Genomic DNA, 27,749 nt, shown 5'->3' with positions numbered 1-27,749 from the left:
CGACCCCCCTCCCCAAGCTTAGCGCGGGTTGTATACTGTTGGGGAAATGGCTGGTGGGCAGAGAATAGAAAGAACCTCTATGGAGAACAGAAACGTTTGCAAGAGGAGTCGGTAGATCCAGCATTAATGTCAGAAATGAGAGAGAAGGCATAACGTAGAGTGAGCCTCCAAACGGCTTAGAAAATAGGATGGTGGAAGTTAGGAGGATTTCAGAAGTAACCTGTCCAGCACTTGGATTTTAAGCTCTAACCCTGGCAGCTGTAATTTGTTCAAGGTCACACAGAGTTAGTTGCTTGGAGAGAAGGGACCCGAACTCTGAAACAAACTACCCCTAGCGTTTGGCATCTGGACTTTCTCCAAGCTTTGTAAGGTGCATAGAGCTCCCCGAAACTTCCCCTCTACCCCTGGGTTCAAACCAGAAACCCCCCAATTCTCCCAGTGAGCGAAAGCTATTTTTTTTTTTTTTAACAAAATGACATCTTTCTCAAAATGTGTCTCCGAGCATCGCTCCTCGACGGAGCCGTAGGGCGGGAGGTGGGCGAGTCTGAGTTTGGTAGGGGTCAAGGCAATCGAGAGTGGCAGCGGGGCGGCCGGCCGGGGTCCCGGGGCGCGGCGGGGGACGAGGGGCGGGGGCCGGCGGCTGCGAGGCGGCCTGCAGGGAGCAGCCGTGAGCCGGCCGGGCGCGCGGAGCCGGAGCCCCAGCCGAAGCGGGGCGGGGGAGGGAGGAGCCAGAGCGGCCGCCGCCTCTGCCGGAGGAGCCGCGGGGCCGCCACACTCGCCCCCCGCCCCCCCCCGCGCTCACTCGCACTCACACCCCGGCGCTGGAGGCGGGCGGCCCGGGCCCCACCGGCCCCCCATGGACGCCCCCGGCACGGGGCGCTGAGACCCCCGCGTCGTTGCCCAACTCGGTTCAGCGCGCCAAGCCAAGGTAAGGAGGAGGGAGCGAGGGGGCATTAATATGCAAATGCATCGCGATTGATTATGCAAAGCCGCGGGTCTTCGGCCAGCTCGTAGGCGGGCTGGGGGCGCCCAGGGGGTTCCCGCCGCCGACCTCTGCCTTTCCGGGCACCCGGGTGACCCTGTCACGGCTCGAGAGCTAGCCACTTACGCCCTGGGGAAGGGAGGTGCTGATAAGTGGTCGGTGGGCCCCGGGGTTCGCCCGTGGAGATGGCGTCTGGGCCTCCCCTTCGAGGGCCCGCCCGGCCTCTGTCCGGCCGGTCTGCTGCGCATTCCCGGGCTGGGCCCCGCTGCCTGCCGAGGCTCCCCCGCCCGCCGCGCCGCGGTTTGTTTACGGTGTGCCAGAAGCCTGTCGTGCCCCCCCCCCAACCCTCAAGCCAAAGAGGCCGAACGGCCTTTGCAAAGCTGCCTCCAGCTACAGGGTAATGTGGGTGCGGCAGGGTGGGGGGGGCTTGCATGGGTTGGGGGAGAGAGAAGTCCCCCTCCCCTCTCAGCCTTCCCAGTTGAGCATGGCTTTCTGGTTGCAACACTCCTAATTGCAAAAACGCGGCGGGTGGGGTGGGGTGGGGGGAATGTGAGCCTGTAGTAGTGGGGGTGTACTCGATGGTCCCTGGATGATTAGGAGAATTGCTGGCCTATGGTGGGGAAGAGAAGAAGGAATGGACCCGTGTTGTGTGTGTGTGTGAGTGTGCGTGTGCATGTGTATGTGTGTGTGTGCATGCTCTCCCTGTGTTTCCCTCCCTTTGCAACGTGTCTCTGGTGCCCCTTTTCTGCTTAGGTCCCTCCCTTGTCCAGTGTGAAAGGAAGGCCTGGGAAGATGTCAAAGGCAATGGAGAGAGCCACCCATTTCAGGGACCGGAGCGCGGGGCCGGGGGAGGGGGGGCGACGCACAGAAGGAGATGGGAGCCTGCCCCTGAATGCTGGCTCCGGACCCAGGAGGGGGAGGGGATAAAGGGGGCCATTGTCCAAGATGAAGGGGGAGGCAAAGGTGACATGCAGACACAGATATGCCCACACAGACAACCACATGCATACCCAGGGACACCCAGGCAGATTCAAGGACAGGAGCTGCTGGACACACCCACATGGGGACAAGGGAAGAGGAGGCTGCCGCTGCATGGTGGAGCTCAGAGGGGTTGGACACACCCACGGGAGACCAAGAGCAGAGAGACAGCCTGTGCACATACCCACGCACAGGGTCACGGGGAGATGCTGTCACACACAGAGGCAAGGAGAGTTGCTGTTACTATCGCATGCATGCATGCATGCATGCGTGCGTGCATACATAGCAATTGCACACTGCCACGCAATTACAAAAGACCCTGTCACTCACGAGCACACATGCGCTCACATGTGCCCAGTCTTGCAGTCATCGTTGCTTGCCATGACAGTCACTGTCACTCAGTCAAACAAAAAGCACAACTACACATCAATACATATGTACACAACTTAGCAACAAGTATTTTCCTGGATTCGTCTGTGGAGCTGAGGTTCTGTAGACAATAAAACCTCTGCTACCGAGAAAATCAAATTCATCTGTATAAAAAGACTTTTCTGCATAATGGTGCAAAAGCATGCATATATGGTCTCGTTACTGTCGGTTGTCATACCACCCAGTTACTAGATGGCAAGCTCCTTGAGACATGGGAGAATCTCTAGAAGAGCGCTGGATCCCACCCAGAGCCTAGCACAGTGTGTGCTCTGTAAACACTTGTTAATTGATTGACTGTGGGAACTCCGGGCACAGGTGCACTCCTTTACACCTAGTTTCACAGGTGCAGGGGCCATGCACAGGTCTCTGGTCTGCAGTCACCCGTCCCACCTGGCAGTGTCCAGATAACCCCCACCCCCACCCCGCAGACAGACACATTGTAGCGGGGCAGGAATGCACTTAAACGCACACTCTCACAGACTATTCCCTCTGACTCCTTTCTATCTTCTAGGCTCAGCCACTGTGTAGCAATGGGTTCCCCCCCACACTCGGCTTTTAGAGGGACAGAGAAACAAGAGCAAAGTGGGTACAAAGGGGGTTCCAGAGGGCCGAGTCATGGGCCTGCAGCAGTGTCCAGTGACTTCTAACAGCTGGGATTGTCCTGGTTGCTGGGGGAGGGGTGTCTGGGGAAGAGTTGGGAGTGGCTTTCTGGCTCTCTCTCATCCCTAGCCTATAAACCAGTGGGGACCTGGCTGCCCCTGCTAGGGGTTATTTGGCTGGGCCTTTCCTGGGGACCCTTAGTTGTCCCCAGCTGAGTGCCTGCCTCCCACTGTGAATGTGCCCCTTTTCTCACCTCTGGCCCTCCTGTCCAAACTTGGAAGCTTTCCTTTGGAGGAGGAGGCCTTACGCTGGCCAGTGTCTGTTTGAGTGAGGTGTATTTTTGACGTGGAATTTCTCTCTAACTCTGTCTGTCTTTCTGTTGCTGTCTTGGGGTGTCTGACTCTCTCCTTGTGTCTCTGCCAGTCTGTAACTCTCTGACACTCTCTCTCTCTCTCTCTCTCTCTCTCTCTCTCTCTCTCTCACCCTGTGCTTGTCTCCCTTTCTGCCACGGCCTCTTTTCTCCAAGCTGGCAGCAACATTCTTCATATTTTTCCAGTTAATACTCAAATTCGGACTCTCTGGCCCGCCCAGCCTGCCTCTGGGGTCAGCAGGAGGTTGGGGGGGTGGGGGTGCTCAGCTGGCTGCTCAGGACATCCTGCGCTTCCTTAATGCTGCAGCTGTGGCTGGCCAGCAAGTTTTGGGGCTGGGAATGGGGAAAGGGAGGGGAGTAGGCTACTGCCTGTGTTGGCCCCTCAAGCTGGCAGGCCCAGCTAGGGAACACCACTTCAGAGGGATCACTGGAGGTTCAGGCTGCAACTCTTTAAGGAGGCAAGGAGGAGACTCCTCCCCTAACTGACCCAGGCGGGAAAACCATGCCACCACCACCCCCCCCCCGCCCCCGTGCAGTGACAGGAGTTGGCAGGACCCCGTTGGGTCCACATTAGGACTCATGATGGCCTTTCTTCACACCCCTGGCAGCCAAGACCCACCTCAGAGATGTCCCAACAGCTGTATCTTTCTTGCCCACCTTCAGGCTTGGTTCTGAGGGTACAGCTGTTTAGACTGTGCCAGTTTGGGGGGCGGGCTATAACCCACATGTGGGGACTGAAAGGATGACTCTTTCAAGGAGGAAATTTGAACAGGGACTACTGGCACCAGAGCCCCAATGCCTGGGGGGCGGGGGCAAGCATGCCTGGCTATGCTCCCTCTAGCCTTGGCCTGCTTGGATGAGAACAAACTAGTAATGAGTCCATCATAATGTACTGATAGACTTCAACAAAAAGATAAATTGAGGTTTGTCACAGGGGATACATAGCCAGATGAAAGAACATTCTTCTACCAGGTCATATTCCAGGTCCAGCGTTACTATGGTTAAAAGCGGGATTTTGTTGTTTGCTTTAGAGTTCAGCTGCTTAGGTTTGAATCCTAAATGTCTCCTGCTAATTGTGTAACCTTGAGAAGACTTAAATTTCTTTTTTGCCTTATCTATAAACTAGAGATAATAATATCTATCTCATTTAGCTTTTGACATTTATAGTTGTTAAAATATATTAAATGCGAGCCGGATGATAGTGGCACATGCCTTTAATCCCAGCACTTGGGGGCAGAGACAGGTGGATCTCCATGAGTTCAAGGCCAGTGTGGTCTACAGAGCGAGTTCCAAGACAGGCTCTAAGCTACAGAGAAACCTTGTCTTGGGGAGGCCGGATGGTGGTGGTGCATACTTTTACTCCTGGAAGGCAGAGGCAGATGGGTCTCAGAGTTCAAGGCCAACCTGATCTACAGAGTGAGTTCCAGGACAACCAAGGCTACACAGAGAAACCCTATCTCAAAAAACCAATACACACACACACACACACACACATAATGCTAGGGAGACTGAGGCAAGAGGATCAAGGCCATTCACATCTACATCGAGAGTTGGAGGCCAGCCTGAGCCATGTGAGACATTATCTCAAATACACACATATACAATGCTTTAAAGGTGCCCAGTTCATAGTGAGCTACAGCAAATAGCACAAGTTTTGACTCCTAGAATTGGCTGGAAAGCCTGACGAAGGAAGAGCAGGAGTCTGAAGCCAGCCTTGGACACATAGTGAGTTTGTGTCACCCCATTCCCCAAATGCACCCAGTTCATGCCTGGAGACTCTGGGATTTCTGGTAGAAGTATAGTAGCGATTTGGGTCTCCCAGACATTACAGGAATGGGAATGGAAGTGAGTGGGGGAGCAATGCATGCCAAGCCTCCTCACTGTTCATAGAGCACCTTTTGCTCGCAGGTGTTTGGTCTAACAAGAACTAAAGTCCACAGTAGGCCTCTCTGCCCCACCTCTTCTGACCCTAGTCTTTTAAGTTAAAAGGAGCCTTTGGCATCTCGGCCTGGGACACACCTCCTCCGCTAAAGGCACATGCATGAATGCCTGGGTGTCACTACATCTCTCTTCGGACAAGTCTGAGTGTTGACAATGAGAGAGGGAGAGAGAGAGAGAGAGAGAGAGAGAGAGAGAGAGAGAGAGAGAGAGAGAGAACACATGCATGAACAAAAGCAGTGTTATCACCACAAGCCTAGGAACTCAGGAAGGGGGCAGCACCCTTCCTCCTCCTTGGGGTACCATCACCTCAGCTACCTACCAGGACAGTCCTGCTCATGGATGCCAGATTCCCCTGGCACACAGTGCCCATTAGTAAGAGGTGGCGGCAGGGAGGAAACTGAGATGCTAGGGAAGGACCAACACATAGCACCTTGAGAGCCTGGGTCTGTATTGGTGTCCCTTACTTGGCTGTGACTTTAAGAATCAGGATCCTCTTTCCCACAAGCTCCATTTATTCAGCCCCTGCTCTTCAAGGTGAAGTAAGGACAATGAATGGGCCCCCGTAGGTTAGTGGAGGGACTTGGAGCCTTTGGTGTGAGAGACAGTCTCAATTCCAGGTCTCATGGCTGCTGGCTGTGGTGGTGCTTAGGGAACTTTGGAGCCTCTTGAGGGGAGGCAGGTGTGGTGTGTGGAAAGAACACTGGCTGGGAGTTAGGGGCTGGGTTTTTGCCATTCACCAGTTGTATAACTTGGGGCCTGGCTTTTTATTATATATTACCCACTTAGGTTAAGGGTCAAGAACATAATATTGGGTGTAGGGTTATAGCTCGGTAGCAGAACACCTTCTGGCAAACATGAGATTCTTTTTTTTTCTTTAAATATTTATTTATTTGTTTATTATGTATACAGTATTCTGTCTGCAGGCCAGAAGAGGACACCAGGCTTCATTACAGATGGTTGTGAGCCACCATGTGGTTGCTGGGAATTGAACTCAGGACCTTTGGAAGAGCAGGCAATGCTCTTAACCGCTGAGCCATCTCTCCAGCCCCCAAACATGAGATTCTAAGCTTGAGCCCTAATACTGCAGGGGGAAAAAAAAAAGACAAGATACATAAGGCAAGATGGTAGCTTGTTCGGGTAGTGCCGCCTGGCATGGTAAACTGTTCCTGTGGATTCTTCTCTCCCCAGGCTGGTACATACCAGGCTGAGGATGCACGTGCCACCAGGAACCAGAGACAGTTCCGTCTCTCGCTGAGACATCTGTGGCTCTCGTGCAATGGGACACGTGTCGTGTCCTTTCGCCTGGCAGGCAAGAGAGGGATACCAATAGGGTCCTTCTTCCTGTTTGTTCAGAGGGGTCAGAAGTTCACAGGTAGATAGGGAGACAAAATGGATATTATTGTACCCGGAAATACTGCCCTGCTCCTTTGCTTTGGCGGTGGGCTTTCGATCTGAAGAGAGGGAGTCAGGATTTACAGGTTAGTGCCAGAGGCACAGCCACACCCACTCAGCAGTGGCAAAGAGTGGCGGTTTGGGCCAAGCAGCCACCCACATTCTCTTCCTCCTCCCCCCCTTCTTCTTGTAAGGAAGAAATGGACTTCTGGCTCCGAAGCCCTGGTTGCCTGTTTCATTTTCTCTTTTAGCAGGCATGGGGAGAAGGAGGGGACAAGCTTTGGGGACTCTCAGCATTTCCATACACATCAGTGAGTGGGTGTGTTGTGCATGCATCCATGTGAGAGTGTTTTGTGCATGTGTGGGCTGGGTAGGGCTCTGAATATCTCCTGGAACGGGTACTGGAGCCCTGTAGTTCTGCGCATGCGGGCTGAATGTGTGAGTCTGCACGTGTCCATGTGTGTGCCTGAGACTCAGCTGCATTCGCTCTGTTCTCGGTCTCTCTCTCTCCCCTCTCTCTCTCTCTCTGTTTCTCTCTCTCTTCCTTCCCTCCCTCCCTCCCTTCCCTTCCCTTCCATTCTCTCCTTCCTTCCTTTTCTATTCTTTCCCTCTGCCCTCCCCCTCTATCTGTGTCGCCCCTCCAGTCTCTCTGCCTCCCTCCCTCTGCCTCTGCCAGTTCTGACTGGGTGGGGGCTAGCTCTTGCCTCCCTGGGGTGCCTAGGAGAACATCCTGTCTTTCTTTCCCCTCTACCATTCCTTCCCTTCCCAGGTGATGTAGCTGCCAAGCAACTTCTGTCTTCCAAGAGGGGAGTGTTGAGGGAGTACCCCCAAGCCTTGTGCCCATGATGCCATCTGCTGCAAGCGCCTTGGCCCCATGACATTCATGCCTCCAGCATTCAGCTGCCCCAGCTCCCAGCTCCGATTACCCCTCTACTGGGGGTGGGGTGGGGAGAATACACTAGCCCAGGTTTTTTGTTTTGTTTTGTTTTGTTTTTAGGGGGGGGGCAGTCCTAATTCTGCCTTTTTGGTGACAGATTTCTTACTGGTTTTTCTGAAGGGACTTGGGAAAGGGGACCTGAAATTCTGTGGGGCTGGGTGTATAGCCGTCCATCACTAAGTGTGGAGGCTGGGCTTAACCAGCGAGGTGACCTCTAGACCTAGCAACCTCGATGCTTTATGAACTTAGCCTGGACTGGGGAAAGGAGAGAGAAGCAGGTGGGCAAGGCTATGGGGAGTGCGTTGGGAGCACAGTCTTTGATGTTAATACTGGGCATCTGGCCCAAGACAGGGCTACTGTTTATGTTTTTCTGTCTTTGACCTGCAGGGGGGGGATTTCCTGTTATAGTCTTTGTGGTGGTGGTGGTGGGGGACGGACAGGGAGGATCCTTTGTTTAAGCAACCAGTCTCCCCCTCCCCGTAGTGCACATCCCCCACCTAATCTCCCATCCCTAGTTTTAAGGCCCACAACAGCTAGGAAATCAGAAGGCCAGGTCCCTGCTCTTAAGTTCCAGGGTGCTCAAACAAGATCCCACCCAGAGGTGCTGCCTCTCTCGGCTCCTACCCCCACACCTATAAACTGCGCCTAAGTCTGTGTGTACTTCTCTGCCGCAGCACACCTGCCAAGTAGTCCCGGCCTTCCCGCCTTCATTCTTTCCTGGCACTGGGATAGCAGAGAATTGGGTGGGGCAATCCTGCCCAGTCCATACCTGAGAACAGAACAGGGTAGGGGCCTGAGGAAGGGGGAGCAGAGGCCCCAGTCCTAGGGAGGCATCTGTCCCGAAACATAGGGGATATGTTGCCACCACAGGTCCCCAATAGCCATAGATATCCTGAGCCAGTCTCAGGTTGGCGTTACTTGTGGGAACCCACGTTGGCACCGGGCACGTCTGCACACAGATACCTGTTTGCCTGTGCATGCCCGTGTGTGTTTGGGCTACAGTGGCCGCCCTGGCCTCTCCACATTACCCTTGATGATTCCATAGTGTGGAATCAGGACAGCTATGTGGGATGACTGGGAGTTGGGGTAGGGGATTCTCCCCCCCCCCCCATCCTAGTAGCAAGCAGAGGGGAAGGGGAGAGGGAGGTGTGAACCTACCCACAGCACTATTAATAGCCCACATGCCAGGCCACCAAGAACCAGCTGTCACCGTGGAAACCATTTCTGTTTCCCCCTCCCCCAGCCTTCATGGGGTGGGACTTAGGCAGGGCAGAAGCACCCCCCACCCATTTTCTTTGTTACTCTCCTTCCTCCTTTTGTCTCTCTCTTTCATCTACCTCTCCTCCCTTTATCTGCCCTGCCCATCTCACCCCTTCCTCTCCTGTCCTCCTCATTGCTCCCTTCTTCCTTTCCCCCCTACTTCCTTGAAACCCCTAGCTCTACCCACATCCCTGCCTCATCTCTTTGTTCTTCCCTCTATATTTTTCTTTCCCTTTTTTCCCCATCATTCCCATTACCTGTCTCTTCCTCCTTTTTCTCCCCTTTACAGCTCCTCATTGCCTCTGTGTATGTATGTGTGTGTGTGTGCGTGCACGCGTGCGTGTCTGTGTGTGTGTGTGTGTGTGTGTGTGTGTGTGTGTTTGACAAGGATGGCTGAGCTTTCTTCAAAGCATTAAGGACAAAGTTCAGGGGCCCCAGAAAGGAAGAACCATAGCCCAGTACAGAGACTGAGAAGCTGCATACTACTTGCTGCTAGCCGGCTAGGGGCAGAGTCCCTGTTGGCAGTCTCAGGCCTCCTTTGGGCGGATCCCAGGGACCCACAGAACTGCAGAATAGGACAGGCGGCAGTGGGAACCTGGCATAGTGCCTGTGGATGCCGCATTGGCTTGTCCCTGTCCCCCCATTGCAGAATCACTTAAGCTTAATGAAATGCTTCCCCCTCTGTGGGCAACTTGCCCATGCTGCCACCCAACAGCTCTCATCTGACAAAGAAGGAGTGGGTGGCCAGGCTAATGGACAGGTGGGTCTTCCTGTCCTGCTGTCCAAATGAATGCCTGAACCCCATCGCTTTACCCCCTCTGTCTTTGGGTCTGAACCCCTTCCCCCTCTGCAAAGACCGTGCTAGGCAGGAACTAGAGAGTATTAAGCTGAACTCCAGGAAGAGGGAAGAGAGGCTGACCTTCAGGGTGGTTATCCTTGACATAATACCCCTTCCCCACTAACCTTTTCCTGTCTGCAGCTCACGTGATTGGTGCCTTCCTGCATGCTGGGCCTCTGCCTGGGCTCTGTGTATCCTTAGAGGCCCATAGGCGTCCTTGGAGAGGTTTATCAGGTGTCCCCAGGGGTTCTAGACTCTTGATAGGTGCCAGGCAAAAAAAATGCTCTAAGAATTGAGGATGGCACCTTGACAGCTTCTTCCACTGCCAGGGGATAGCCATAACCTGGGCTACACCACCTGGCACCAGAGCACATTCAGCTCGGCACAGAGGTGAGGCAGACAAGGACCCTGCCCCTCCCACTGTGGGCACGTGCAGTGCAAGCCCTTGGCAGTGCCCAGACACATTTGGAGTTAAGGCTGGGCCAGGGAAGAGAGAGGGGAAATAAACAGGGTAGCTTAGGTTGGCACTGCCCCACGTCTGCCTTGTAGCAACTGGTAGCGGTGGGATGCTGGGGGGAAGGGCACCTCCAGAGCTCTGGCCTGAGGCAGGAGCTTCCCATGCCACTGGCTCCTGCTGAAGTTCCCTGTCAGGCCCTGCCCACAGCTGCTAATACCCATTCCTACACACCCTGGCCGCCTTTGCCTGCCCCCAAGGCCTGTTCCCCAGGGCTGCCCCTCTCTCTGCTTGCCCACTCCTGGGTCTGCCTCCTCCCTTCCCTGGGGGCGCTTGGGCCTCCGGCTGGCGAGTGGATTTTTCCAGCTTCTGTAAACAAGTGGTGGCAGTGTGCCAGGCGGGCAGGAGACAGGCGGGGGCAACACCGCAGCCAGGGTGTGCCAAGCACCGAGGCACAGTCGGGGCGGGTGGGGGGTGGCGGAGAGGGAGACACCCAGACCCAAAGAGAGAGAGAAAGAAAGAAAAAGAGATTCAGGCAGGCAGACAGACAAACAGACTGAATGAAGCCTTGCTGGGCACAGACAGCAACGGGAACAAGCTAGCCTCTCTTGTCCAGCTCCTTGCTGTTGCCCCTCTGTTCTAGCTAAGAGCTTTAGGCCCCAGTGCCCAGCCATGGGCATCCCCACCCACTTCTCTTCCTCCCCCACCTCCACCCCTTAGGGCTGGCTACGCCATTATAAATTTATAACAGGAATTTCTCCACAAGCCAAGAAAAACTTGACCCACTTTCTTGATGGCTCCCTGGGCTAAGTCTCCCCACTCATCAGCCCCCAGATTCCTGTCCAGCCCCCAGTGCCCAGTCCTGGCCGGGGGGGGGTTGTCAGAGACAGAATGGCCCCCTTTTCTGTGTTCCTATTTTCCCCACCCCAGGGGCTTGCCTGAATGCAGAGAGCCTGTCCTGCTGCCCTGCCCCTGCCCAGTGCCTTGCTTTATCTCTGCCCCCTCCTCTCACCCCAACTCCTTATCAGCTCATGGGGGTGGGGCGGGGGCCTAAGGCAAGGTCTCTGGCGCAGCAGCCAGGTGATGAAGTTGTAAGTGGGGAACTCTACCCTTTGTCCCCTCCCAGATGCACACACCTGTCTGCGCACATGCAGACAGGATACCACAGGCCTGCAGCCAGAGTCACAGTGGGCAGCTCAGAAGAACTGGAGGTGGGCGCCTTTCCTGGCACTATCCTGGCTCCAAGTAGCAGACTAAGGCTAGCGCTGGAGCCAGGCTGTGAAGCTGCCATCCCTGAGCGTCCTGCGTCCTAGCTGCATGAACTCGAGGGCCTCGCCAAGCCTACTGAGACTCGGTTTCCCCACCTGGAAAGTTCGTTTTACTTTATTTTTTTTTTAATGTTACACTATTTTGTTTTTGATATAGCGTTCACTGTATAGTCCAGACTTGCCTTGGATTTGTGACTGTCTGCCTGCCTCAGCCTCCTGAGTACTAGAACTATAAGGCAGACATTAGCAAACCTGGCTCCATCCGGGGGGAAAAAAAAATTTTAAGGACAGGGTCTCTAGCACAGACTGGTCTCAAACTTACTATGTAACTGAAGATAACCTAGAACTTCCCCTCACCCCAACCTGAGACATGGTTTCTCAATGTGTAGCCCTGGCTATCCCGAAACTTCTTGAAACTCCCTCTGTAGACCAGGCTGGCCTCAGATTCAAAGAGATCCACCTGCCTCTGCTTCCTGAGTGCTGAGATTAAAGCTATGTGCCACCACCACCCAGCCAACATTGAATTTCTAATCCTCCTCCCTCTGTAGCCCCCAAGTGCAGGGACAACACACATGCCTGCCTCTTCCGTCTGCACAGTTCTCGAGCCCCCTTCGGAAGGCAATCATATCTGCTCAGTCAACACCAGCACAAGTCACTTTCCTTCCTTTTCCCATCCTGGTGAATGGCAGTCGATCGGCTAAGTCAGCTCCTTCTCATCCTTAAACTGGACGCTGGGATTTGGAACTTGGTTTTGAGAGATTTAAAAACTCTTAAAGGGGTCAGGCGTGGTGGGGCACATTCTTATTCCCAGCCGCCCAGAAGCAGAGGCAGATGAATTTCTGTAAGTTCTAGGACAACCTGATGTACATAGTGAGTTCCAGGCTAGCTAGAGCTACACTGTGAGACCTGGTCTTAAAAAAATAATAATAGCCGGGTGGTGGTGGCCCATGCCTTTAATCCCAGCACTTGGGAGGCAGAGGCAGGCAGATCTCTGTGAGTTCTAGGCCAGCCTGGTCTACAAAAGCTAGTTCCAAGACAGGGTTTGAGACAGAGAAACCTTGTCTCAGAAACAAACAAACAAACAAACAAATAATATCTTGGAGGGGCAAGAGTTGGGGTTTCGTTCGTGTACTGGAAGCAGAGAGAGTCAGTTCTCATTCATTTTTGTTGTCTCGCTCCTGTAAGACGCCAGCCTGGGGCTAGGGACATAAACCAGAGGCAGAAGACTGGCCTAGCTAGCCTACAGAAGGCCCTGGGACCACCCAGGATTGCCCCGCCCCCAAAAGACACTAGTGTGAACATTCATCATCCCTATATGCTATGCCTCTGCCCCACCCTGCCTTTGTGGGGACCCTCCCCCCATGCCTGTGCTGCAAGCTACTTGTCTCTGACCCCTCTTGCCCTCTAACACTGACAGATCCTAAGAAATCTTGGGTAAAGGGAGGTAACAATAGCTGATATTTAATAGGCGCTCATAAAAGGCCAGGCATTTGTTTGAATGTGAGTCCTGAGACTTGTTACCTGCTGCATAGATGACCTCATTCTTTCCCTTCATCCCTCCCTGTGTCTGGGGCCTGTGTTGTAGCTCTCCTGTCCCTGTGATGGAAGGTTATTCTGGTCCTGTTCCTGTACCTTCCCTCCATGCCCACTGCCGTTTTGCTACAGGCCCCAGGAAGCAACACTAACGGTTGCTCACTGACCCACCCCTATGGCAGCTTCTTACCCCTGCCTCTCCCTTCTCTCCACAGGCATCTCCAGAAACGACAAGACTCTGAAGACCTCCCAGCTTCTAACCCAGTACCATTCACCAACCCGGCTTGCCCTTAGCTCTCCCACCTGCCACTCCCTGGCCCCTCCCACCACCCCCCTCACCCCTCTGGGGCGCAGGGCATGGTGTGAAAGGCTGAGTACTGAGGCGGGTATCATGGGTGCTGTGCCCTAGGGCCTGGGAGGCGGGGGGTGGGTGGCCTGTGGGCGTGCAGGGGGGGGCAGTGTGCCCACCCCAGTCTCTTGGCGTGCTGGAGGGCATCCTGGATGGAATTGAAGTGAATGGAACAGAAGCCAAGCAAGGTGGAGTGTGGGTCGGACCCAGAGGAGAACAGGTAATAAATGGCATCTTGGTAGTACCTACTCATAGCAACAGACTCGGAGAACTCCCAGGGCTTAAGAGAGCTGGTCTCCTTTAAGTCTCCCTGAAGATGTACATGAGGCCAGTAGGCCTTGCTGCCTGCCTTTGTCCGGGGACTGAGGGCACGCTCATGTGTCTCAGGGCATTAGGTACCTGGCTTGAGAGGTGCTTACTTTGCAGGAGGAAGTGATAAGAAACAGAATCATTACAGAATACAGACATGTGGCCCCTTCTTTGGTAGTGCTGGGTAGTCTCAAATGCCCCCATGGTTCCCTCTCCGTTAGTGCCCTCACTTGCGCATGTGCGGTCCCCATGGCCTTGCCATTTTCTTCTTCCTTCCAGTCCATTCACCATCTGACCACAAGCAAGCATGCTCGTCCACAAGCCATGGTGCATGTAACATAACATTTCCGGGTACAGGCACCAATAACTGTTGGTCACAGCCCGCACTTATTTTTGGAATCTATTGGAAACCCCACACACTCTTCCCTGTTCATGGTCCAAGATGGGTACTGCGATGGTGCTCCTCCCAGGAAGTGGAAGTGCGTGTCAACCATGAAGGTTTTACTTACACATGGAGGAGGCGTCACCTTGCACACACGACTCGGGAAGGGTTACCTTTCTGCACTGCCCTAGATCAGTTCAGAGGGTCCCTGCCTTCCCCGTCCGCTCCAAGTGGCACAGGGCTCTGTCCCATTTGGCATGATATCCCCAGAGCTGGTACAGCCTGTGCGTATGGCCAGGGAAATAGTGGGGGTGGGGTGCTCTGGGGAGCAGTGTAGCTAGCCGTTGTCTAGGAGATTGGGTCCTGAGCCAGAAGGCCGGAAACTTGGCCAGGCAAAGCCCTTGTGTTCAAGACTGGTTCTTTGGAGGGGCAGAAACAGTGGATGGAGCTCGTGGTTGTGTAGGTGGGGTGAGCCCCTTTCCCCAAATCCCTTGTTCCATGCTCAGACTATGAGATAGACTGTCACCATGCAGCTGTCACTTGCATCTGCTTTATTTCCTTGCCCAGGCTTCTGGGAGAGCCTGCTCTAAGATCTTGTGAAAAAGTAGAAATGAGAATCCTAGTCCCTCAGAACGGAGGCACCTCAGCTCCTAGCCCTCCCCTCCCCCATGGCTATGTGCCACCTTGTGGCAGCGTGTGGAACTGCACCAGAGGCTCTGAGTCTGGTGACAGCCAAAGCAGCCAGTTCAACTGGGATCTAGGTGGCCTGAGTTCGCCTGCACTCACACACTCTCGCACACAGGGCGGGAGGCAAGCCTGACCTTCCAGCCTTGTAGGAGCCAGAGAGGGGTAATCCCCAGGGTGTGTGAAGCTCAAGGCTGTCCATGACCGTGACCCTGGCCAAGGTCACTGTGTCAGTGTGTTGGGAGCTGTGTCAGGCTGTAGGAGGTGGGGCCCTGCAACAAGTCACACACAGGGTGGGTGTGGAAGGTTATACAATCCTTGCATGCGTAGAGGCTTATGTAACCTGTGTGTGCTGAAGTTACGTAACACATATGTGGAAAACCTGGCAACATATATGTGCTGTGGCTGACAGTTGCTAATAATACCTTGCATGGAGCAGCCCAGGGTCCTGTTCCTGACTGGTTCCAGTGCTTGGTGTCACAATGCACAAATGACACCTCAGTTTTCTGATTTATTACATGGAGGCCGTGAACAGGGTGACCTAATATTTGCTGTCAGCATGGGTTATTTAGCGTGTGTACATGACCTAGAAATTAAGACACATGTTCACATGGGAGAGAGAGATGGCACTAACAGGTGCCTGTCCAGGGGGTTCTATAACACACGGGCACCTCCTAGAAGTCATTTAATGCATTAGAGGATGCCCTGAAAATTGCATGAATTTGTAGATCCTAAAGCTTATTACCATACTTGGGTTTATCCTGAAGGCTGCATAGTTATTCACATGCGTGGGTGTCATATTGCAGATATATACACTGTAAAGGTTACATAGCTTTAAGAATATTCCAAAGAGCATTTCAGCATATTTGGCATATATTTAAGGCTTAACTATGCGAATGTCCTCTAGACTGTGGGTGAAATGTGTGTGTGTGTGTGTGTGTGTGTGTGTGTGTGTGTGTGTGTGTGTGTTGGGGGTGGGCTTTAGAACGTTGCTTATATGTGAGGCGTGTGTGTATTTTGGAGTCTCATAGCAATACTTGTCTGTGTGAATGTGCTGGGGCCCTAAACATGGTTTGGGCCCTAAACATGGTTTGGGCCCCATTTAAGCCCCTTATCTCTCCCATGCAACTACCAGATAGCTAGACCCTCCTAACCTTCGTCAGCTGATATAGGGGTGGGAGGTGGACTAAAGACCTAAGACAGAGGGAGCCAGGCATGGGGGGTTGTGGAAGCCTCTTAGACGAGAAGGGATTGGCCCAAGGCTACTGTGTGATTCTTCCCACTTTGCCCCATGCAGTGCCAGGTCACCAGATGGAAAGCGGAAAAGAAAGAACGGCCAATGTTCCCTGAAAACCAGCATGTCAGGTGAGCCTGGCTATACATGCCCCTCTCCCTACTTGGGTGTGTATGGGGGTGAGAATGGTGATTCAAAACATCTTGGCCTTTAAGGAGAAATTATATCAGGAAGGGCCCTTTCACCCTCCCATAACCTTCTCCTTGAAGGTTCCACCAGCCTAAGGGTGTCTGTTCTCCTAAGGTGGGGTGTTTCTTCTCCCAACTCCCTATACTATTCTGTCATTTAGATGTAACAAAAAAAATAATAATTAAAAAAAATAAAAAGCCCTAGCCAGGCCAAGTGTAATGCACCTACCTGCAGTTACAGCTGTTTGGGATACTGACATAGCAGAATAACCTGAACCCAGGGGTTCAAAACCAGCTTGGGCAACATAGTAAGACCCAGGCTCAAGAATAAATGAATACATTGAAGGAGGAGGGGGAGGGCCACTGAATGGGCAGTCAGAAGAGTGAAGACTCTGTGGATTTGAAGGGAAAGAGATGGACAATCCCACCCCTCAGTCCCCCTCTATGTCCCCAGGACTTTTCCTTTCTGCTTTGAGATAAAGAACCCTTCAGTGAAGTTGGCCTAGGAGAAAAATGAGAAAGGCAAAGTTGGGTGGGTGCAGTATAGGAGTTCCTCCACTGGGCTCCGCACCATGCCCACTGCCTCCACCCTTTCCCCCTTCCCAGGGTATATCCCTAGTTACCTGGACAAAGACGAGCAGTGTGTCGTGTGTGGGGACAAGGCGACCGGTTATCACTACCGCTGTATCACTTGTGAGGGCTGCAAGGTATGGACGAGCCATCTCCTGTCCCTTCCCCATTGCCCAACCCCTGTGAGTCTCCACACCTGGCATGACAGTCAGTCTCTGTAAACATGGACTCTAAAGCCTACCTGTCATACCATGACAGTCTCTGTAAACATGGGCCCTAAAGCCTGCCTGTCATATCATTTCTCTTCTCATGCATTCATTCATTCATTTGTTCATTCATAATCCTTTCATATGCCTTTGCCTAACCTCTCAAACCTCAGTTTCTTTATAAAATGGGGATACTTATGCTGCCTTTGTCATAGAGTTAATAAGCAAATTAAATCAGATAATTCACCTGGTACCACTTTAAATAACTGTAGAGGGATGAAAAGGAGTATGGCAGAGATGTGGGCGGTGATAGCACACGCCTTTAATCCCAGTACTTGGGAGAAAGAGGCGGGTGAATCTCAGTGAGTTCGAGGCCAGCCTGGTCTACAGAGCTAGTTCCAGGACAGCCAGGAATGTTACACAGAGAAACCCTGTCTTGAAAAACTGAAGAAAAAAAACCCAAAAACCAATATGGGAGAAGTAAGAGTTATGACTGTGAGAGTCTCTAAAATAATGTGGCACCTCCCACCCTGCAGTTAGCGTGGCACCTCCCACCCTGCAGTTAGCGTGGCACCTCCCACCCTGCAGTTAGCGTGGCACCTCCCACCCTGCAGTTAGCGTGGCACCTCCCACCCTGCAGTTAGCGTGGCACCTCCCACCCTGCAGTTAGCGTGGCACCTCCCATCCTGCAGTTAGCGTGGCACCTCCCACCCTGCAGTTAACGTGGCACCTCCCACCCTGCAGTTAGCGTGGCACCTCCCATCCTGCAGTTAGTGTGGCACCTTCATCCTGCAGTTAGCGTGGCACCTCCCACCCTTGCAGAGTGCTAGGAATGAGGGACGAGAATCTAAGAGTGATACTGTGGTACTGCACACCTGTAATTCCAGCAGTTGGGAAACTGAAGCATGGAGATTATGAATTTACCTTGGGATATATATATATATATATATATATATATATATATATATAGTAGGTCATGGGCTAGCCTCAGCTATATAGTCAGCCCTTGTCTTTTGTAGCACAGTAGCACATGCCTTTAACTCCAGTGCCCTGGAGGCACAGGCTAGCTGATACCCATGAGCTGAAGCCAACCTGATCTACATAGTGAATTCCAGACCAGCCAGGACTACACAGTGAGACCTCGTATCAAAGAACAAAAAGAAAAAAAAAAAAAGGCTAAGGGATACAGTAAGTGCCCTACCCCCAGGCTACTTGCAGTCTACCAAAGAAATAATCTACAAGCAGGAATCACTGTCTTTCAAAATAAGGATCCTAGAGATCTGGCGAGATGGCCCTGTGGGGAAAGCGTTTGCTGCCCGTGCGTGAGCGTGTGAGTTCAGGTCCCCAGCTCCACATCAAACACTAAGAGTGGCAGCGTGTCTGCCTGCAATCCAAAACTGTGAGGCAAACAGGAAGATCTTTGGGGCCTGCTGGCTGGCCAGTCTAGCTGGTCCGTAAGTTCTATAGGGAGAACACATGCAAATGAGATCAAAAGGGTGGAGAATGATTGAAGAGGACTCTAGGTGTTGACCTCTGGCCTCCGCATGTACATGCACACACACACACACACACACACACACACACACACACACACACACGGTGGGAGGTGATTCCTGGGCCACCTACAACACTAGCTATAACATAGATTCCCAAGCTGCTTATGCTCCCTACTTAGTCCAGACGTTATTGTGGTGGAGCCCAGGAATCTGCTGTTAACAAGTGTCCCAGGTGATCCCAATGTACCTGGAAAGGTGAGAACCCGTGCTGAAGGGTCATGATAGGGACTTAGAGGAAAAGACGACCAAAGGTTCTTTCTAGCACAGGGTCAGAGGCCACAGACTTGGAAAAGCCTATTAGATTCAATCCGTTTCAACTCGTATGGCTTTTCCAGTACCTTCTGCAAATACAGGTCTTTCCAGAAAGAGATCATTTAAAAGTAAGTGGAACCAGGCATGGTGGTGCATGCCTATAGTCCTGTATTCAGAAGACGAAAGCAAAATAATCAAAAGTTCAAGGCCATCCTTAGCTAAATAGTGGGTTTGAGGCTAGCCTGGGCTACACATCTCTCAAGGTGGCCAGTGGTGGTGGCACATACCTTTAATCCCAACATTTGAGAGGCAGAGGCAGATGGATTTCTGAATTCAAGGCCAGCCTGATCTACAGAGTGAGTTCCAGGATATCCAGGGCTACACAGAGAAACCCTGTCTAGGAAAACAAAGCAAGACCGTCTCTTAAACTAACACACAAAGGGCATTCACACACAAGGCAGAAACTTAAAGATTCTTCCTCCTATTGTCAACCAAACCAAAAGCAGTTGAGATTCTAAGTTTCAAAGTGGTGTTCCAGGAAATAATAGTAGCAACAAAGCCAAGAACAAGAATCCTTAGCTCCAAGGACAACTGGATTCCAGGGGAACATCCCCCAAAGACAGAGGTGCCCTATCTCCACGGCTAGAGTTGGTTTTGTAGAGACTGATACCTAGGAGGGTGTATCTTGGTGCCGTAATTTTAATTCACTCTAGGTCTGGACTCTCAGACCTTTTATTTTTTTAAAAAAATAATTTATTGGGGCCTGGAGAGATGGCCCAGAGGTTAAGAGCACTGGCTGCTCTTCCAGATGTCCTGAGTTCAATCCCCAGCAACCACATGGTGGCTCACAGCCATCTATGATGAAATCTGGTGCCCTCTTCTGGTGTGCAGGCATACATGCAGGCACAATGCTATATACATAATAAATAAATAAATCTTAAAAATAATAATTTATTTAACTTTATTTGCATTGCTGTGAGGGTATCAGATCCCCTGGAACTGGAGTTACAGACAATTGTGAGCTGCCATGTGGGTGCTGGGAGTTGAATTCGGGGCCTCTGGAAGAGCATCTGGTGCTCTTAACTGCTAAGCCATCTCTCCAGCCCCTGGACTCTCAGATCTTAATGTCTTCCGTAGAAGGCCCAGTTCTGCTATCGAAATTAAATGTAACATGCATAAAAGGCACATACATGGCAAGTGCACATTACATGGTGAGGGTCGGCAGGAATCAGCACTTTATGTTGCCATCATCCTGATTCTTCAGGTTTTTCATGTAAAACAAAGACTAAAGCAACAAACTGGAAAAAAGTGAAAAGCTATTAATGTTCCCAGTCGGTGCATTTTCTTGAATATTGATCTTCCCATTTCATAAATCCCATCTGCACAGACAATAGGCAAAATATCATACATGAGAATGCTTTTGGGGTCAGCATTGCTTTTAGAGTCATTAAACAAGCCAGGCAAGCTATTAATTGGACTCCCTAGGACTGGCAGTGTAGCTCTTCGGGTTGAGTGCTTGCTCGGTAGGCACAAACCCTGGGTACCAGCCTAACTCCACACACCCCAGCTGTGGTGGCATAAGCCCATAATCCTAGCGCTCCAGAGCTCAGAAGTTCACGGTCCTACTTGGCTCCATAGTGAGTTTGAGACCAGCCTAGGGTACCGGAGACTCTGTCTTGAAAATGTATATGATACAAATTTTAAAATGATTTAAAGTAGCCTTCCAAGGTCTCGTAGCACCCCCACCAGCCCAGGCCTACCGCTGCCTGCCTCACGTTATTCTGCCACCACAGACATTCCTCGTCCCTCTGCAGCCTGAGAGTAAGGGCCTGTATTTCTCAGATCCTTTGGCCTGGTAGGACCCAGCAATCCTAGCCCTAAAGTGGGTGCCAGGAGACACTCGCCTCTCTGGCCCCACCCCTACTCAGTGAACTCTGTGGTTGGCTCAGGAGAGGAAGTCATAACGGTGAGACCCTGCCCCCTATGCCCCCACCCTAGGGCTTTTTTCGCCGCACAATCCAGAAGAACCTCCATCCCACCTACTCCTGCAAGTATGACAGCTGCTGCGTCATCGACAAGATCACCCGGAACCAGTGCCAGCTGTGCCGCTTTAAGAAGTGCATCGCTGTGGGCATGGCCATGGACTGTAAGAGGCACCCGTGGGACAGTGGAGTCAGGCAGCTGTGGTGGGACTGAGTGCAAGGGTGGTGGATCCCTTCCCGGGAACCTTCAGGGCTATTGGCTGAAGGAGCTCCCACAGCAAGTCCAGGTCAGGCTGATTGTAAAGTCTTGATCTCAGATTTGGGATCTGGTGCCCTCATCCCAAATGAAATGTAGGCTTGATGCTTCTTGCCTTTTGAGGACCCTAGAGAGTAAAAATTTCTAAGCACCCAACCTAGTAGGTTTCCTGCATGCCCAGGAAGGCATAGCTAAATGAGGAGGGGCTGTTTTCTCAACTGGGTTGGGTAGCAGGGTCAGCTAGCGACTGCTCACTCCTTAGCTCAAACCAGGACATGTTATCCCTTGGGCCAGCCTACATCGAGTTGACTTGGTCCCAGTGATCAAGCATGACTTGTATTGTGCCACCTTATTGCTAAGTGATTTGGGAAGTCACTTGACCTTTGTGCTAGGACAAGCAATTTCTGAGCAAAGTATCTTTTGTCTGTCAACAGTGGTTCTAGATGATTCGAAGCGGGTGGCCAAACGCAAGCTGATCGAGCAGAACCGGGAGCGGAGGCGAAAGGAGGAGATGATCCGATCGCTGCAGCAGCGACCAGAGCCCACTCCTGAAGAGTGGGATCTGATCCATGTTGCGACAGAGGCCCATCGCAGCACCAATGCCCAGGGTAGCCATTGGAAGCAGAGGCGAAAATTCCTGGTAAGAAAGCATGCGCAGTGAGAGCGCAGAGGCTTGCCTCTCCTGGTGGCTGGCGCTCCATGGCGCTTCCTACCTTGGGCCATTCGCGTTTTCTGTGCTTTTAACATGCCTTTGTTCTCTGGAGCCTGTCTGTCCCATCCAATGGGGTGCTCCATGACAACCAGACTTTCTCTTTTTCTCAATTCCAAGACAGAGCTAACCCACGGGGACTGAGGACATAGTCAACACAGCAGTATTTGGGGGCACCTGCAGGGCTCTAGGCATTGTGTTGAATCCTCACCGACCTGACTGCCTCTGCGGATGGTTAGACTGGAAGGAGATGAACTATTGGGGCCTGGTTCCCGGATGCAGTATGCTAAGGGATGGAAAATACACGAAGATAATTTCCCCAAAGCCACGCAGATGTGTTTGTAAAGGACCGGTTGTGTGACTCTGGTCATACTACTTAGCTCTGCTGGGCTTTTGTCTGTGAAGTGCTGGTGACTCTGCCTTCCATATAAATTTGTGGTGAGGACTAAAAGGAACTATGTAGAATAGGTAGCCAGCCTACAGCCGGGTGTCATGTTGTCAGCCATTATGACTGCATTTTTATTACAATTTATTAACTAATATTCTCACTATTATTAGTTTTGGCAAATCTGAAATGCTCACTCTGGGCTGTCCTCTTCCCCAAAGTTGAAACCTTGAGGCTGAAACACAGTCACGGCTGGGACTTTTTCCCCCACGCTGCCTTGGAGCTCCCCCTGGTGGACAGGGAGTCTCAGTGAGCGGTTGCAAGGGGTCTGCAACCCCAGCTGACCCTCCTCTCTCCCTCTAGCCGGATGACATTGGCCAGTCACCCATTGTCTCCATGCCGGATGGAGACAAGGTAGACCTAGAGGCCTTCAGCGAGTTTACCAAGATCATCACCCCGGCCATCACCCGTGTGGTGGACTTTGCCAAAAAACTGCCCATGTTCTCCGAGGTGAGTAGCAAACGGAAGGAGAGACTTGCTAAAGGGAACCCAGAGTCACTCCCAGGTCACACAGTCTCACTGGGGAGTCCTCTGATGGTCTCTGGACTGAGGGTGTGATTCCTGTTGACCAACAGCGATTTAGCACATGAGAGTATGTGCTCGTGTACACACACACACACACACACACACACACACAAACGCACGCACTCCTAGAGTGACCATTTTACCTCCAGGCAGCATGACTCATCGCTTCATTCGCGTAGCACTGACTGGAACTAGGCTGCTGTACTAGTTGTGGGAACTTGGCCAAATCACCTAGGTGCCCTGTACTTCAGTGTTTTGAAGAGGACTGGGAGAATGATGGGACCTCACTGTTAGGAATAACTGTGAGGCTTAAGTGCAGTAGTGCGTAGGTGGGCGTGGCCCAGCAAAGAGGTAGGGGGGATTGTGGGGCATGGGGAGGCTGTATTGAGCGGTCTGTGGTCCTGCTGTTCCACAGCTGCCTTGCGAAGACCAGATCATCCTCCTGAAGGGGTGCTGCATGGAGATCATGTCCCTGCGGGCAGCTGTCCGCTATGACCCTGAGAGCGACACCCTGACGCTGAGTGGGGAGATGGCGGTTAAGCGGGAGCAGCTCAAGAATGGCGGCCTGGGTGTAGTCTCTGACGCCATCTTTGAACTGGGCAAGTCACTCTCTGCCTTTAACCTGGATGACACGGAAGTGGCTCTGCTGCAGGCTGTGCTGCTGATGTCAACAGGTATCTGGCCACGGCTGGGAGGTCCCAGACATTCTCAGGGGCTCTAGAGTTTATCTCCACCCTAGGCTTCTTGCTTGCCCCCTTCGTTAATCTTGCGCAGGCGCTCTTATCGCTACACTCCTGCTCCTTCTCTGTAACCCAATCCATCCTCTGCCCCCGAGTCCATGCTCTGTTATTTTATTTTTTTAATTAATTTTTTTTTTTTGCTCCTGTGTTTGGTCTCCAGACTATTTATTGCCTTTACCCTCCAACCTACTCTCTGCGCCTGTTCCTCCTGTCTCCAGTTTTCCTCTCTTCCCATGCCATCTCTGTTTCTCTGTCCTACTTATGGATCGCTTCATACCCAGGCTCCCAGTGCCCCTCCTTGAGCCCCAGTCACTTCTTTCTGCTAGGTGGCTGCTCATGGACCCATGTCCCTCAGTGCTATTTTTTTTTTATAATTTATTTATTTTTATTTTATATGCATTGGTGTTTTGCACACACATATATGTCTGTGTGAGGCTGTCAGATCTTGGAGTTACAGACAGTTGTAAGCTGCTGTTTGGGTGCTGGGAATTGAACCCAGGTTCTTTGGAAGAATAGCCAGGGCTCTTAACCACTGAGCCATCTCTCCAGACCCTTATTTTTTATTTATTTATTTATTTTTCTTTCCGAGACAGGGTTTTGTAGTTCTGGCTGTCCTGGAACTCCCTCTGTAGACCAGGCTGGCCTCGAACTCAGAGATCCGCCTGCCTCTGCCTCCCAAGTGCTGGGATTAAAGGCGTGCGCCACTCCTGCCCAGTGCTATTTTCTTCCCCCATCTCTCTCAGCCTCCCTGCCTCATGCCCCTTCATGCCCTCCCGAATGTTCTCGCCCGTGTTTTTCCCAACACCTCCCCAGCAGTCATGCCTTCCCTCCCTGCAGACCGCTCCGGCCTGCTGTGTGTGGACAAGATTGAGAAGAGTCAGGAGGCGTACCTGCTGGCCTTTGAGCACTATGTCAACCACCGCAAACACAACATTCCACACTTCTGGCCCAAGCTGCTGATGAAGGTGACTGACCTCCGCATGATCGGGGCCTGCCACGCCAGCCGCTTCCTCCACATGAAAGTCGAGTGCCCCACCGAACTCTTTCCCCCACTCTTCCTCGAGGTCTTTGAGGATCAGGAAGTCTAAAGCCTCAGGCGGCCAGAGGGTGTGCGGAGCTGGTGGGGAGGAGCCTGGAGAGAAGGGTCAGAGCTGGGGGTTGAGGGAGAACCCCCCCACCTCTTCTCTCCTTCCTCCCATCCTTGGATAGCTGCAGCTCCCATACACCCCTGCACTGCCCAGTCCCCCTCAGAACCTCCAGCCCTCCGACAGGGCAACAAATGAACTTGCTATGAAAGACAGTATGGGAGACTGGGACCTAAGTCCTAGAATTTCTGGGACCTCCCCGCCCCAGCCTCTAAGGAACTAGGGGAAGGGAGGAAGAACTGAGAGGGACGAGCCATCCTGATTGTAGGGTCAGGAGGAATGAGGAATAGGGGCAGATGCCCTCACTCACCCCTATACACACAGGAGAGCCCTGCCAAGTTCCTTGGCCTAGATTTCCCTTCAGGCCACAGGTCTCTACTTCCCCAAATACCTGGGTCCTAGGTGCAAAGGACAGCTTGGCTTGGTTTGTCTCCTCCCCTGGAGGCTAAAAATGGTCATCACCCTAACTGCACTTTGGAAAACCAAGCGAGGGGAGAATATAAATGAAGAAAAACTAGACAGAAAAGAAAAAAAAAAAGACAAAAAAGAGAGCGTTAGAGAGAGAGAGAGAGAGATAGAGAGAGAGAGATGATATTAAGTTATTAGCTGAGGCTGGCCCAAGGGGAAGGACCCCCCCCTTCCCACCCCCATGCACTTTGAGAGCTGCCCTTCCGACCCCCAGAGAGAAATGCCCCCAGCAGACCTCCAAGGCTGCTGGTTCAAGCTGTGGAGCTGTGAGGTGACACAACAGGGTCCTGGCACCCCCCTTGCCTTGCCCCCACCCCTGTGCCCCTTTGGCACTGCACCCCAGTACTTCCTCTGCTCTCTGCCACTCGTGCCCGCTGAGTTCCATCTACCTCTCACGCTGGATGCCAGCTGGCCCCTCACCAGCCTGCCCTGTTGCCCACACAGCTCTCCTTTCAAGTGCCCAGCCCCAGGGGCCTCCTGTCCCCCTCCTGCTATACCTTGGCACCCACACACAGGAAAAACTGTGGCCCAGGCTCCTTCCCTCCTCATATCCTGCAGTATTAGCTACAATCCAGATGCTGCTGCATGGGGGGTGGGGTGGACATGTGTGTCTCCCAGAAACTCCGCCCCTGTGGGACTCCGTTTCCTGTCTGTTTTCTGGGCTCCCTTTGCCCTCCGTACTGACTCCCACTTGACGCACTAACCCAGACGTAGGGCAGGTTGGCGTGCAGTGGGGGTGTTTCTTTCAGTGGCACTTAGGGGCCCAGGGGAGGAGGCAGTTGGCGCTCCTCCAGTTTTCTTTGAAGCTCTTTAGGTCAGCCACCCCTCTGCCCCTGGGAGCCCTCTCCCCTCTTCTTTTCTAATTCAGGGACTTTGGCTTGAGCCATCTCCCACCTCTGGTGAGGAGTGCTCTGTTGGTCTGCCCTTGGGTGAGGTGCCCTCCTCCTCCTTCTCCTCCCTTGGCTACAGCCCACTCCTCTGCAGAGAGAGGGCGGGAGGAAGTGGCCCTCCCATGAGTGGGAGGGAAGGGAGGAGAGGGAGAAACAGAGCAGACCAGTGGCCCTGGGCTCAGGGCTGCATGTCGGCAGGGATGGATGGGTGGACATAGATGCCCCCCGGAAGCCATGGGGAATGACTGGGGCAGAGGGCGGGGGAGGGGGTGCCAGGGCTTCCTGCGCTTTGCACTATTGGGGCAAAAATGTCTTAAGCAGTGGGGAACCTGCCACCCCACTCTGACCCTCAGCCTGCCACAGCCCCTCCATACACACACACACACACACACACACACAGAGGAAGGCAATGCTTTGCTGTCCCAGGGCAGTGTCCTCTGCCACTGTTCAGGTGTTCCGATGGGGCAGAGGGTCTGGAGGAGCACCTCCTGTCACCTGTGCATGTGCCTGCCCCACCCCTCGGGGCCCCTGGGCCACCTGTGCTATCTTTATCTCAATCCTCTTTCTCTCTCCTGGGGTACTGATTTCCGTATTCCTCCAGTCCCATGGGTAAACCCTCTCATACCCTCCCCCATACCTGGGGGCCCAGTGGAGTTCCTGACCTGCCTGCTGTCTCCCTTCTCCTGGCTCCACTCCTCCCTTTCCATTCCCATTCTCAGCCATGGGCATGGCCTCTTACAGGCACTTGGGAATCCCCTCCCCCTTCCCCAAATCATATGAGCTGTGAGCCCCTTCCCCTCAGCCCTTCCCCTTCCCCTCAGTGATGTGGAGTGTGTGTGTGTGTTCCTGTGTGTGAATGTATGAGTGACTACACGTTGTGGGGAGGAGCCAGAGAGACTCAGGAGTGCCACGCACCTGTTCTAGAGAGGCAGCTGTCCCAGTCCCTGCTGTGGAAGTGAGGGACAGGGCCCTCTCCTGGGGGCCATTGGTGCTAATGGGGGGATGGCCTTGGCATGGGTGCTTAGCATGCCTTCCCCCAGTGTTGGCCCGGGGCACTAGGGCAGGCCGGGTGGGGCAGCAGGTGCAGTATTGATGGGAGGATGGGTTGCTGGGAGAAGGTTGGGGGGGCCAGGCCAGGACAAGGGGGTGCCAGAGCCATGACCACTACCCTGCCCCTACCACTGCCTCTCCATCTCAGTATCCCCCCTCCCATCACTTAGAACACACATACCTCATCCAGCCTCCTCCCTGCTCAGACTTGGGGAGGGTGGGGGAGGAGGAGCCCCTACCCCTTCCCTGGGTGGTGGGTCTATAGGGCTGGGAGAGGGCAGGGCAGGGCGTGTGACATAGACACCGTCCACTAGGGGGAAACGTACTTCCTGCCCTAGGAACTCCTGGGTGGAGGAGGGGGACACTACCCAGAGGCGCTACTGAATGTATGAGAAGCTGGTGCTGGGGTGGGGGGAGGGGGTTTATGCCTAGAAAACAGGGAAGGAGATAGGTCCCTTCCCCAGAGAGGGGTGGGACCGGTAGGGGTGACTTGAGGGGCTCCTACTCCTGCCCCACAGTTGACAATCAGTATGTCTGTTATGTGCGATTTTTCACCCCATTGTGTTTTGGGTCAGGATTTTAAAGAAAGATATTTTTATGGTAATTGTTGCTCGTCTATTTTACTATATATTTATGTAATAAATATATGATGAAAATAACCCCCTTGGGCACCCCCCCCTTAGACTTGCGTGCTGTTTCCCCATATTCTCCCATCTGCTGGCAGAGTACCCACCCCACAAGCTGACCAGATGGAGAGGTGCCCCCCCCAGCCTTGGCAGTAGTCCCCTCCACCCCCACCCCCCAAAACGAGCACACATCACAGAAGC

At 53.0% G+C, this 27,749-nt stretch overlaps 1 protein-coding gene across 1 annotated transcript; it reads left to right on the top strand.

Moving 5' to 3' along the window:
- The first annotated feature begins 773 nt into the window (after nt 1-773).
- Nucleotides 774-27,581, top strand: Thra (thyroid hormone receptor alpha). The gene is made up of 9 exons (XM_087910023.1): nt 774-928; nt 13,198-13,551; nt 16,004-16,071; nt 16,735-16,835; nt 20,711-20,858; nt 21,385-21,590; nt 22,408-22,554; nt 23,045-23,303; nt 24,207-27,581. The coding sequence occupies exons 2-9, from the start codon at nt 13,499-13,501 to the stop codon at nt 24,455-24,457; spliced, it is 1,233 nt and encodes a 410-aa protein (XP_087766149.1). The 5' UTR covers nt 774-928; nt 13,198-13,498; the 3' UTR covers nt 24,458-27,581.
- The last annotated feature ends 168 nt before the right edge of the window (nt 27,582-27,749 follow it).

Source organism: Myodes glareolus, chromosome 9, assembly GCF_982192425.1.
Source record: "Myodes glareolus chromosome 9, mMyoGla1.1, whole genome shotgun sequence".
Classification (NCBI taxonomy): domain Eukaryota; kingdom Metazoa; phylum Chordata; class Mammalia; order Rodentia; family Cricetidae; genus Myodes; species Myodes glareolus.
The sequence above is the reverse complement of the archived record's forward strand: the minus strand, read 5'-3'. Positions and strand labels throughout refer to the sequence as shown.